Below are 13,159 nucleotides of genomic sequence, written 5' to 3' on the forward strand. Positions count from 1 at the left end.
AAAGAAAAAAGTGATCCAGAAGGTAAGAACGATGGCGTCGACGGCTTTACAGCGACACGCGTACACACAGAGCACACACAGGCATTATGAGAGAGCAGAGATCAAGATGAAAAGAAGACGGGGCGACACGAACGGATATGATACCTTCTGGAAGCAAGGCACGCTGCACAGAAGGTTCCTCTCCATTCAAACATGCTCTCAAGAGGTACATGCCATTATACTATTGACGGTGCCTGCTGTAATACTCATCGTGCTTTCGGACGACCGCGCCGACCGTAAAGCCGTTCGGCACGCCGCGGAGGATATCCGCGGCAATGTGGCGGCCCTTTTTCGGCGAGAAAACGTGCGGCATCCAGCTTGCAGGCTCTTTGAAGAAAGAGACATCCGATGAACTCGTTCCCTCGCTGCTGCTGGCGGTGGTGCCCTCGCTGCTGCTGGCGGTGATGCCCTCGCTGCTGCTGGCGGTGGTGCCCTCGCTGCTGCTGGCGGTGGTAACGTCGCTGCTGCTGGCGGTGGTGCCCTCGCTGCTGCTGGCGGTGGTGCCCTCGCTGCTGCTGGCGGTGGTAACGTCGCTGCTGCTGGCGGTGGTGCCCTCGCTGCTGCTGGTGGTGGTGCCCTCGCTGCTGCTGGCGGTGGTAACGTCGCTGCTGCTGGCGGTGGTGCCCTCGCTGCTGCTGGCGGTGATGCCCTCGCTGCTGCTGGCGGTGGTCACGTCGCTGCTGCTGGCGGTGGTGCCCTCGCTGCTGCTGGCGGTGGTGCCCTCGCTGCTGCTGGCGGTGGTAACGTCGCTGCTGCTGGCGGTGGTGCCCTCGCTGCTGCTGGTGGTGGTGCCCTCGCTGCTGCTGGCGGTGGTCACGTCGCTGCTGCTGCTGGAGTTCGGAATGCCGGCCCCGGGGTAGCACTGGTGATCGGCCGCGGAGAGGATGTAGGTGACCGGGCATGCCTTGCTAGGGCAAGCATAGCGGTAGATCCAGCACCTCGACGGTACCGGCTTGTTGTCGGCGATGGTGCGCGGGCAGCCCATGTTGCTGTACTGAGCCTGCGTCATGGCGCAGTGACCTTCAGCCACGGCGGGGCGCGAGTAGTCGACCATGCGGCGGAAGTCATCCAGCGGGCAGATGCCGGCGGATGCGCGGTACCTGATGCCGGCTGCGTCGATGCAGTGCGCCTCGATGCCGGTCTGCCGGAAGACGTAGGTGCCGTTGGCTATCTTCACGGGGTTGCCGCGGATGAGGCGCACGTACCAGCCACTGGCATCCGCGGTGTCCTGGAGCAGCTCCACGAAGATGGTAACGGCGAAGGGAGGGCGCATCGTCGTGTTGCCCTGGTCACCGAATGTGACAGCCAAGGGAACCACCGTTGTGTCGTGAGCGCTGTACTCGAACATGTTGTACGACGGAGAGAGGCGGTGGGCGTTGATGTTGGCCAGCATTGTCTGCGCAAGGTTCTGCGAGGCGGAACCCTGCGTGAGATCGAGCTTGCTCGTGTGGTTCCAGCTGAAGACATACTTGAACCAGGCGGCGTTCACCTCCATAAGGCCCGGATACACCGCCTTGAGATTGGTGGCGTTGTCAAGACGCCCGGCAGCCTCGAAGGCGGCGGCCACGTCGTACATGTAGAGGACGCAGCTGGTGCGGGCGTTGAAGTCCGTGCACAGGCCCTCGATCCACGCGTCCTTGGCGGCGCTCTGGATGGCGTCCCAGCTGAGGTGCTCATCTATCACCGGGTTGAGGGCGGCGTACAGCGCCGGGTTGTCCAGCCAGCTACGGCCCATCACGGACGGCACCGCGTCGGTGCTGAGCAGCATGTCGGTCGTTCTGTTGCGCGAGTACACGACCGGGTAGAAGTAGTCGTCCTGGAAGAGGCCGCGCAGAAAGGCGGTCGCGCTCTGGATGGTGCGCTGGGTGTGGGTGGAGCGGGTGTACACGAGAGAGGAGTTGTACTGCGTCGACGGGAAGAGAGGGCTCTCCACCAATGAGAGGTCGTTGTAGCGGCTGCGGGCAAACTCGCCGATAGCACGGACCATCTCGACGCCCTCGCCGGTTAGCTCACCGCACGGGTACAGGGTGCCGCAAATCTCCGTCGTGTTGTCGTTGATGAGGGCACTGCGCGCACCGTGCCGGTGTACCACCTGCACCATGCGCACGACAAGGCGCGCGTCGACCGACACGGCCGCTGCAACCAGCAGGGCGGCCGCCAGCACACGGATGAGCTTCGAGGCCATGGTGCCGTATCTGTGCTCCTTTCTCTACTTGCCGCTCTCAGGTGCGCGCTCAGGGAGGCTGTGAGGAAGAGAAAAAAAGAGGACAAGATGTCGGCGAGGCGTGGGCGTCAAAAAAAAAAAGAGAAAGAGACGAATTAGCGTTGTGTGCTTGCGATTTCAAAGGCACTGTAGCTACGAGGTGGCTCGGGAGACGAAAACTGGAACTTCAGTCTAGGAGAGCGAATCGTACGCGCCGGTAGAGTTGATCGTGAAAACAGGCGCAGGCGGCGTACAAAGGAAAAAGGGAGGAGGATGTTCTGGTGCAACTGATAGTGTGTGGGTGCGTGTACGGAGGGTGTTGCGCATGCGGGCGCGCAGCCGAAGAAAGCGAAGCGCAGGGGAGGGTGGGAGGGAGTGATAGGAACGGCCGATTTGAGGGATTCCGGTGGGACGCAGATAATCGTTGAGTGGGCGGTAGTGTGGGGGCTCGAACAAACATGACGGCGCTTGAAAAGCGCCCTTGCACACGCGGGTGCGCACGCAGCGCGGCAAACCGCGGAACATGCCAGCTGTGTAATGGATGAATCTACTGGCGAACAAGTGTAGTTTTCTACGGCATTGTTTGTTCTTGCTTCTGAACACGGTAGAGAAGGCGTGGTGCATTATGTGGCAGGAGAGAGGGGGTAAGGGGGTCTGGCGACACACGCACACACACACACACACATACACATACACATGAATAGGAGGGCCTCATGAACGCCCACCGCCACCGAGGGCCTTCAGTCGAATGGCACGGAGCTCTTCCGCAGAGGGGCGTGCCGCCGGAGGCGCGGCAGGGGCGCTTGCTGAAGCTTCGTTCGTCTGATTCTCAGACGAGAGGATCCCACGTAGGGTTCGGCCCGCACCGGCGAAGGTAGGCTGCTCTGGCTCGGCGGCAGAGTTGCTGCCTTTTGGTCCGGAGGACGGGGAGGAAGACTGTCCTGGCAGGTGCTTCAGCGGTGGCGTCCCTGCAGCCACTTTGGTGGCGTCCGTGAGACTGGGAGGGCGAAAGTTAAAGGGTTGAAACTGCACACCAGTAGGGCTGCTTGCGCCGATAACATTGGCTCCAGTCGGCGATGCTACCGCAGAAGTTGGTGTCTCTGGAGGCGACGGTGGCATGTCAAGTGGCCGTTCAAAGTCTACTTTCAGTTCAACTGGTGCACCGTCTGCGCGCACCGTTAGGATTCCATTGACGCGCTCCTGCTTCATGTCAATAATGTCCACCAAGTCGAGCTGAAATTCACGATCCACGTAGCTGATCACGATTGTGGTGCCCTTGGTGAGCACGGGATACTGGGCGAGGCGTAGTTCCAGCAGGTGCCGCGGATTCTCGAACATTACAAGAGCCTTCTGATGCGGTCGGAGCTTCACGAGGGAGCCTGGCGGAAGACTGCAGCTCTGCACCTTCACCACCATCGTGCCGCAGAGGCCCAAGTGCTGGAACATCCAGTCCGGTAGCACCACAGACCCCGCCTGCGCGTTGAACTCGAGAACAGCCGCGTAGACACGCTTCTTAGCAGGAGTAATGATCTCAAACTGGAGGGGATACACCATGGTGATGCGACAAAGGTCATCCAGCACGCTTGACGGCAAAAGCACACGACTGCCGTAGTTGATGCGCTGCTGGTGGACGCTAGAGGCAGACACCGCCACCAGGCGCGTCTCGTAGGGCTGCGGAAGTGCCGCCATAGCCTTGCCGTGGAGAAGGGGATTAGCGATAAATCTGCAATACTTGCGTAGCCTCTTGAATGCACGATAGGGCAAGGTGAAGTTGAGTTATATAAGCCACACGCCAGAAAAGCGCAGGTGCCGCAGCGCCCGAGGGGGAGGGAGGTGTTGAAGGAGAGAAGCAGGGCATGAGAGATGATATTGACTTTCTACTCCAGGTGCCACAAGCGCGCGATGCGATGGCATGCGTCGAAGCCACGCTGGAAAGGTCCTTTACCACCTCTGTCCTGAGAAGCAGGAATCGACGCGGGTGAATGCGAGGGCGGAAACGTCACGCGCGTGGCACGTTCATTTCTGTCCACGGATTAGAAGCGGCATATCCATACATGATATATGTGCCTGCATGGCCCGTGCATGGGGCCACGTACGACGTGTGTGTGTGTGTAAGAAGTCATCCCTTACACCTCCTTCAGCCTGCTCGGTTTCGCCTGGTCCGAGCCCTTTCCCCTCCAGCCCCTCGAGTCACTAGTAGGCTATTGCCCAAACAAGAAGCCGCGTGGCCAGTTTCAGGCCATTGGAGGAGGCTCACCCGGGGTGAGGCGGAGAAGAGTTCGCTCGGTCAGGAAAAAGAGTTGACAAAAGGGGGCCTAAATCAGGAAAAGGAACAAACAGCAAAGAAAAGGACTGTGCCCGCATGAGCTGGGAGTATCGCATACAGTGCCCCATATCGATGTACACATAGACACGTACATGTCTGCATATATGGAACACCTGGTGGCAAGAAATAGAGAATATCAAAGCCCTGTGCTCGCGCGTGTGTGCGTGTGAAAGTTCTGTTCTTCCGTATCCACACGTGGAGCACCGGCGAAGAAAAGGATGGGGAACTATGAGCTCGAAAAAAAAAAAGAACTCGCACGCCCGCCACAACGTCCGACTCGGGGCATCTGCTAGGCTGTATCGCGAGGGGGCGTGTCGGAAGTTCACACTCTGGAGGAAGCCATCGCTTTCAGAGCGATGGCGCCGCTCATGGTCGATGGCGAAGCTACGTTCGTGTCCCTTACGCCAACCGGAAAGCCCGGACGTGCAGCCCACGAAAGGGTGTACGCAGGATCTGAGAGGGATCGCGTTTCAAAGAAAAACCGAATCCTTGGGTGGCTGCACGTGCTTCAGTCGCGTCTGCCATCAACCACCAACCACTACTGGTCAGCTTCCACCCCGCTGGATGGGCTAATCACCCCATCCAACGGAGGACGAATCGGTGTCGGCGCTAAAGGTCTGCCTCGTCGGCTGCGTAACCGCAACCTGGCGTGGGCAGCTGGCGATCGCGCGCGAAAGCCAGTCTTTTTTCTTCCAGTGGATGCAGCGCCGATGGACTGCAGCTGCGCTTCATGCTCGAGGGCGACGCGACCTCGGCTCAGCTTTGCCGTGACCCCTCAGGCCGCTTCCAACAGCCACCGACACCCGATAAGCTGGAATCGCCAGAGCGTGCGCAGCGAGCCACAGCTTTCCAGAAGAACGCCCTTCGCTGCGCCACAGAGACTTGGCTGAGCTTTATCGAGCTCGCCGCTCAAGGGTGCCCACGCAGAAGTAAGCTTGCCAGCACACCGCCTCCTCCTGTCGTCAGCGTGACCGACGGTCGCACCGCTGCCTCTCCCCCTCCCTGCGATGTCCAGGCTGCCGATCTGTGCGACTACTGTTGTCTGTGAAGAGGCCGCCTCTACACCCACGTGTAGGCGGGGACCGCCTCCAAGGGTGGCCACGAGTGTGTGTGTGTGCCTGCATAGTCTCGGGATCAACGCGCAGCCCCATTCGCGGCACCCGCATCTCGTGGCACGAGACAGCCTCGTCCCGGAATCGAAATCGAGCGTGGAGGTGTTTGCGCGGCAGCTGTACCTGGAAGAGCAAGCATGCCGAGCTACGTGTCTCTCTCCCTCCAATCCGTCGTCACGCTCTGCCGTGGAGCCGCTGGTATCGAGGCTGCGGGGCCACAGGATAAGCCGCAGTCGCCCCGCCAACAAGCTTCTGCCACAGCACTCTGAAAGCCGAGCGCAATGGCTCCGCCATCTCTGTATCCCCGATCACTCGCCTTCTCGCCGCTTCAGGCCTCCGGAGAAGGACGCCTGTCCTTCGAACATCTCCTCGCGGCTGCGCTCTCCAGTTTCGGCGAATATGTGAGTGAGAGCTGTCAGCTCGGGTTCGATGGCCTGCAGCACGGCCGTCAACCGCTACCTGGCTCTTGTCGAGTATCTGGAAATGCTCGGCGAGGCGACCCTTCCAGGCCCGTCACACTCCCCCCAGGTTGCGTTTTGAGCTTGCTCCCGGTTGCCAATCGTCTGCGCTGCCGATCGAAAATGTGCGTGCGCTCTTGAGTTCATGCCCGCATGCCTCTTTGAGAGCTGTCGGGCTGCGGCCGCCGCTTTCGCCATCTGTGTGTTGTGTCTCTGCAGCTCCCACTGCGTGCCAAAGACCACTGCTGGAGCCATCTGCATCCAGCCACCCAGCCCCGCAAGTCGCTGATTCAGCACGGCCTGCCGATGGCAGTTCGTGTACCACATGGCAGAGGACATCTCCCCGGCCTACCGTTTGCCGGTGCCCGCTGGGCTCCACATCTCTTCCCCCTCCCCAAAATGTAGAACTGGGCGGCCCGGTCGCCGATGGTGTTCATTGTGGCCTACGGCGCCGCGCGATCCCACCGCGCACATCCCCCATCTCGAGTGATGCCTGCTTCACTGGCTCCAGAGCCATGAGGATTGGTCTGAGCGTTCTTCAGCCGTGACGCCATGCCTGCGAAGTGGAGCTGCAGCGTCTCCTTGTCGACATGATGATGCGGACTCACTGTCTCCACTCTCCACTTGCGGAAGGGTTCCGGAGTGAGAAGCGGATGGGTGCCTGGGCCAGCTGCGCTGCACTGTACAAGTGTGTCATACGTGAAAGCCTGTTCTCCTCCGAGAGGACGCTAAACGCCGGCTGCCCCTGTGGAACACCCGCCTGAGTGAGGCGGACCCACGTGCGGCGCCGTTCGATCAGCTCCTATACCTAACCCATGCACCGTGGGATCGATTCATGTGGCAGGGAGCCGATTCACATGCTTCTTAGTGTGTGGTGGTCGTGACGATGATGATGAATGCTCCGTAGGGCTGATAAGGACAGAGACAGGGACATCGATGTGAATGGGCACACACAGACATATCATCCCCCATTTCGAACGGCTACAGGACGGTGCAAGTTCTCCCCAACGGCGGGCGCCCACCGATATGAACGAGCACCATACTTTCATATATATATATATATATGGTGACTTGCCAGCAATCACAAGAACCTCGATCAATGCCCCCACGGTCACGCACGCACGCATGCAAATACTCACAGATATACGAGCCGCATCCAGGATCTTTCCTGTGCCTCGTGACAGCGGAGAACACTCACAGGAAGAGAAAAAAGTTTGTGAGGATGGGCTGAAAGCGAAGGGCTGGCGATATGGTGGCAAGGAGAAGCAAAATGGAAAAGTACGCATGCAAAGCTGGCACACATACGATGCCGAGCATGAAGCTGCCCTTGCGGCTAAGCGATGAGCAGGGGACGAAGGGCGGCGGCGGCGGTGTCGGAGCGCGTGGCGCATGCTCACGTGGAGAGTGCGATTGAGAAAGCAGAGATTATAAAAGAGCGCAAACGGCACATGGACATGGCGAGCCCTGTTTGAACCGATTCGCACCCTCGTGAAGGAAGCCTCCCATGCGGCCGTGTGAAACATTGGGCTGCGGTGAAGAGACTCACGCACACACACGGCGAACACTGACTACTATTTTACTGTTGTTTCTGTCTTTGCTCTGTGTGGACCACGCGAACGGGGATGAGGAGGGAGGGAGGCGCACAAGCAGCACACAGATACACACACACACACACTACACACGTACAGCAGCCATGTTTCTCACGTTCACCGACAACGCGGCTTCAGTTCCAATATCAACAGCAGCAACCCAAGCAACACTACACGCAGCCGGTGCCTTCAGCAGAGGGAACGTGGAGGAAACGGCGGCGGCACGAGAGGATAAAGGCCGAGCCCTCGCCAGTCTTACGAAAGTCAATGTGCTGTCCTTCTTTCAGTCACTTCGACATACAATGCTCTTGACGAGCTCTCTACGGTACTGTTCCAGCTCGGGCGGCTCCGCGGCACTGGCGGCGCACAGCCATCGAAAAATGAGCCAGCATTCCTCTCTCAGCTGCACTCCGTACACCCACAGAGTGGTCTTCGCGGGCGACACGGCAATTCCCTCGACGGAGAAGCAGGCTTGGCCTGCAGCGTTCATCGAGCGTCGCGGACGGGCAGGGGTGAGGAAAAGCGTCTCCACATAGGAGAACAGCTGCTCCAGCGAGTCCTCGTTCATGTGGCTCAGACGACGCAGCTCCATCTCGAAGAGCTCCGCAGAAGTCACGGAGGTGATGAAGAGTGTCATGGAGGACTCATAGGGGTGCTCGCATACGACAGTGTGGAAGTGCTCAGGTGGTGGGAGTATCATTGTCAGCTCAGCGGATCGGTACACACTGCCGGAAAGCTGTCTGTCTGCGGTGGTGGCCTCGCGTGCCATAACGGCCGCGAGTGGAGGCGGCAGCGGCGGCGGTGATGATGTCATGCCTGCCGCTACACTGCCAGCTATGTACACTATGAGCTCAATCAACACGTGCGCGTCGTGTAGCAGCGGGATTACATTATGCCGCCTCTCTCCGTTTTCCGCGTGCTCGCGTGCCGCGTTCGGGCAAACAGCTATGGTAGCGTTCCACGGTGCCCCGGTGTCACCGCCGCTGCGACACGGCGTCAAAATGAGCTCACTCCGCGCGGCGTGGGGAGCCGTCGGCCCCCTCACCACGACGTCGACGGGGATCTCCACGACGTACACTCTGTCGACGCCTTCCGCTTGAACGTGGTACTCGTTCCGCCCCCGTCCACCACCACAGCGGCTGCCCGACGTCTCCCCCGCGCCCTGCAGTCGCGCGCTCTGCGCTGTGTAGAGCAGATCCGCCAGCCGCTCTTCGTAGGCGTCCGTGTGGGTCTGCAGCTGAATTGTGTAGGCTGTATTGCCCTTGACAAGGTAGAAGCCCGCGAGAATCACCGGCGAGGGCCCCGCGTAGATGTTCACGTACGACTCCATCACCGTTGTTGCGATCTTGCGGGCCGCGGTGTGGAGCTTCACCTTGAAGTAGGTCTTAGCGTCATCAGCGGCGGCGCGAGCCCGCGCCAGCGAACGCTTGACATACACTTCGGTTGTCAGCACCTCGTCGCTTTTGAGAGCACTGCAGTCCTCCGCCATGATACTTAGTCGGGAGCCATCCTCATGCAGGAAGCGGAGCACCTCGAGCGGGTGGTGATAGACGGCGGATTCGCCTGAGTAGCCGCATGCGATTGTCGCGGAGAGGGCCGCTACTCGCACCCGGATGGTGCCGACAGGGGTAAGAGTGGCACTGCATCGCTCCATCGAGTTACAGTCGTAAAACTCATGTTGCGCCGGTGAAAGCCGCATATGGGCCGCAAGTCGAGCGGGGGAGCGCCGAGAGCCATTTGGGAGGTTTTCCGCGCTCTGCCAGTATGAGCGGGCCGACAGCACGGTTGTTGAGCGAGCCGTGTGGCTATGTGTGACCTCACGGACGTCGCTGACGCTGGTGCTCATGCTGCGGCTGCGCAGACCGTCATTGAGCGCCTCCGAGACGTCCCGCATCGTGCCTGTCGCCACCACCAGAGGTTCGTACGCACACGAAAAACCTGGCGTGCTGGGTGAGCGGCCGCGCGCCTCCCTTCGCGGGGTTTGCGACGACAAAATGGACGAGGACACCGGGTAGAGGGAGCGCAGAGCCTCCCGCGGCACACCGGCATTGAGAAGCTCTGCCGGGCTGAACCCCCCTTTCAGCAGCATGAGTGGGGAGGCACCATCGTTGAGCCGGCGCAGGACTTCCTTCCGACGCTTCTCCGGATCTGGTGACGGCTTCAAGGTAGAGAGGTAGTACGCAAAGGCACCAACGGCCAAGACGACCAGAAACCCCCACTCGTTCTTGCCTCGGTTATCCATTGATGAGGAAGCTGAGGGATGAGAAAAGGATTGGGGGAGGGGTGAGAGTGTAGCGCGAAAGCGAGAAACACACACACACACACAAACATGCAAAAAAAAACCTCCACGTCACGCTATGAGGATGAAACACATGCGGCGTTCCAAGAGTGTTCTCTTGGGAGCAGCAGCAGCGGCAACACCAGCACGAAGAGAGGCGAGGAAGTGAGAGGGTTTGCACGCATGAAAGACGCGTGCACGGCCAGTAAAAGAAAAGCAGAGGCAGCCGAACGGGATGGGGAGGTGGTGGTGGTGGGAGGCAAGGCAGCTAGAGCGACAAAAAAAAATTAGGAACGGGGCCGGAGTCGAAGCGCGTTCAACACAGGAGGCGGACAGCAGGTGATCTATGCCGCGCCGAGAGAGCGCCGGCGTGCTTCTCGGGGTGCTTGTGTAACCCAAAACTAGGAGGGGGGGGGTCGTGGCGTGCCGCAACACCAATGCAACGATCCGTACGGAAGACAGTGACAGGAGAACGAAACGAAACAAGGATAATAAGTGCTTTCTGCGCCAGCAGTGAGGCACAGAAAAACAAAAGGCTCCGAAGGGAGAGCACACACACGTACAGGTACACGCGGCAGAATAAAAAACAAAGATGATATATATATATATAATTCCTTCGTGCCCTTCTTACGGCACATACGCTCACTTGTGTATGCCAGACTCACAAGAGAGATGTCGACCAGGAGCGCACTGGCGTAGAGTGCGCACGCGAGTAGGAGGAAGGAGGATGAAGGCGAGGGAGACAGGTAGGTGGTGGTGAGGTAGACGGTCACGGCAGTTATCACGAGCAACGGCCACAAAAAAAAGCAAGAGAGGTGTGGGTGGGTAGGTGTCAGTGTATGTGTATGTGTGTCTGTGCGCAAAAGCGACGCGGGTGAGGGAGACAGCGGAGAGAAGATGCGGATTCCGTCGCATGCCCCCCTCCCTCCCACCCACGCGCACAAACCGAGTAAGGCGGAGCTCCCATCTAGTGTTGGGGGCCACAGCTCACACGCGGCGTGAAGCGACTTCTCGCGGACGGAGGAAAGTGCCTCCCTCACGTCGTGCCACATTCGTGGTACGACATTCTTTTGTTTATGGCAAGCGAGAGCAAGCGGATTTGACGATCATCACGAGGCACATACGGGGAGATGAGAGATTCCGGGAATGAGCCAGGAGCCAAAGGGATGGAACCTGCCGCCGCTGCGAGACACATACACTTCTCATTCAAGTTCTCCGCCTTTACCTCACACTAGAAGCAGTTCAGGACGCGCCTTGCCGATCGCCGCCGCGGCCGCTGCAATGCGCTTGAATGCGTCGATGTCGGTGATTTGCGCGTGCGCCCCAGCATCGCTGGTAAACTCGATGAAACCGGTGTCGTGGTGAATCGCAGCGCAGACCCGTTGTGACCGCACCATAGACACGAGAAGGTCGTACAGCTCGCCCTCCGTGATGTGTTTGTCATCCATGTGCAAGCAGAGGGAACGCCAGTGCACACACTCGAACGTCTTGGCTAGAATGATGATGTTGTGCTCGCGCAGGGCGTCGCGAAGAATCGGTTGCGGCACGTACGGCCCGGCCGCTGCCAGCACACCCTCCACGTCAGCAGCGCTGAAAAGTTGACCGTTGTACGCGAGCTGCACGTAATTGTACGGCGGCAGCGCGAGAAGGGCGGCGCTCCCGCGCTGCGTGACACCGTACAGCGCTGCCTGTCGATCCGCCTCCCCTGTGCGAACACACAAGGCGCACAGTGCAGCGCGCTGGAGCGCCGCCGCATCGTCGCTGTTTTCGTGCAGGGCAAAAAAAGACTGGAAGGCGCGCAGGTAATCGTGACGCTCTTGACGATACAAACCAAGCTCTAGTAGGTATGCGCACACGACGGCGTGGCGATGCCGTTGCGTCTCCTTGTCACCGCTTTCGAGACGCGCTCGGCCGGCGATGCCGTGGTAGAGGGACATTCCTTTCTGCACTGCCGAGTCCGCGTGGCGCGGGTTCGCCGTGACTCGCGATGCCCTCAAGACGCGTGCCACGCAGGCCAGGCGGTCCCACGGGGTAAGCCCATCGTACGTGAAAAACGCGGAGGACTGCAGCACCTCCGCGTCGAATGCGATGGCCCTTTCGAGCTTGTCGACAGTGGTGTATGCCGTCGCCAAAGTGACCGCAAGCAGCAGCGCTTCGCCTGTCAAGCTGGAGCCGGATGACGAATTTGAGCGGAACTCCGGCATCCCCCAGAGTTCCTCGCACGCCTCTGCAACACAGCTGGCGGTTTCTGGCGCGCGCGCGCGGCTTAGCAGCGCCGAGGACAACTGAGAGAAGAACTGCTCGCGGCCGTTGAAAGTAGCCGCACGCAATCCCTCTAGTGCGGTCGCAGCAACGCAACTTGCATCGCCGCGCGTGAGCGCGGCGTCCACCGCCGCCCAGGAGAACGAGGCCGACGCCTCAGACATGACATGAGAGAAGAGAGACAGCGAATAAGCGAGATGGCGGCACCGACCAGCCCCCGCGCACACAGAAGTGCACGCGCGGCCACGAGAGGAAGGGAAGGGCAGCCGCCAGATCCAAAAACTAGCACGATGACGTGGTGAAGAGCTCTTGTGTTTGGCGTTGGAGTGTGGAAATGTGTGTGTGTGTGTGGAAAGGAGGTGAAGGGGAGGGGTGGACACACTTGGCGTGCTTGTGGCTATGCTTGCACCGCCGCCTACGTCCTTGGGTGCGACGTGGAGGTAACGGCTGACGGCGAGGCTCACAAAACCATGGGTTCTTTGGTAAAGGCCGAGCCCGCGGCACTGGGTTGCTTGTGCGCAATCGGTGGTGAGAGCTCCACGGGTTGCGCGCGTTGCAGGAGCTTCAGTCGCCTCCACCGCCACCGCCACGGCACGTGTGCGGACATCCTCCATGAAGGGTTTGGGAAGAGGGTGAGCTGGAGGCGGGGAGTCACCACACACTTGTGTCCCGCTGACGTGATATCGATCACGCCAGAGGCGGCTAAGCTTCCGCCGTGCGGATGCCAGCACACATCACGCCCCACGCGGAGGCACTCCACCCCACTCACAACCTTGTTTCTTTACTCGTCAGACGTGCTACACCGTTACTTATTCGATGGTTACGTAAAAGGGGGAAACGAAAAGCGAAAGGGACGCATCATGTGCCCGACAACACCCCAACCTGTTAGCAG

At 59.9% G+C, this 13,159-nt stretch overlaps 4 protein-coding genes across 4 annotated transcripts; all 4 read right to left on the reverse strand.

Moving 5' to 3' along the window:
- Window positions 1-220: 220 nt before the first annotated feature.
- Window positions 221-2,224, reverse strand: LINJ_36_6770 (putative histidine secretory acid phosphatase; the record flags this gene model as incomplete). The annotated part of the gene is made up of 1 exon (XM_001469337.1): window positions 221-2,224. One exon carries the CDS (start codon window positions 2,222-2,224, stop codon window positions 221-223), a length of 2,004 nt encoding a protein of 667 aa, XP_001469374.1.
- A 729-nt stretch (window positions 2,225-2,953) lies between these two features.
- Window positions 2,954-3,931, reverse strand: LINJ_36_6780 (putative ubiquitin fusion degradation protein; the record flags this gene model as incomplete). Its single annotated transcript, XM_001469338.1, has 1 exon — window positions 2,954-3,931. One exon carries the CDS (start codon window positions 3,929-3,931, stop codon window positions 2,954-2,956), a length of 978 nt encoding a protein of 325 aa, XP_001469375.1.
- Window positions 3,932-8,010: 4,079 nt separating this feature from the next.
- LINJ_36_6790 (conserved hypothetical protein) lies at window positions 8,011-9,969 on the reverse strand (the record flags this gene model as incomplete). The annotated part of the gene is made up of 1 exon (XM_001469339.1): window positions 8,011-9,969. The coding sequence occupies one exon, from the start codon at window positions 9,967-9,969 to the stop codon at window positions 8,011-8,013; it is 1,959 nt and encodes a 652-aa protein (XP_001469376.1).
- A 1,262-nt stretch (window positions 9,970-11,231) lies between these two features.
- LINJ_36_6800 (conserved hypothetical protein) lies at window positions 11,232-12,431 on the reverse strand (the record flags this gene model as incomplete). The annotated part of the gene is made up of 1 exon (XM_001469340.1): window positions 11,232-12,431. One exon carries the CDS (start codon window positions 12,429-12,431, stop codon window positions 11,232-11,234), a length of 1,200 nt encoding a protein of 399 aa, XP_001469377.1.
- Window positions 12,432-13,159: the final 728 nt, after the last annotated feature.

This window comes from Leishmania infantum, chromosome 36 (genome assembly GCF_000002875.2).
Source record: "Leishmania infantum JPCM5 genome chromosome 36".
In the NCBI taxonomy this organism is placed as follows: domain Eukaryota; phylum Euglenozoa; class Kinetoplastea; order Trypanosomatida; family Trypanosomatidae; genus Leishmania; species Leishmania infantum.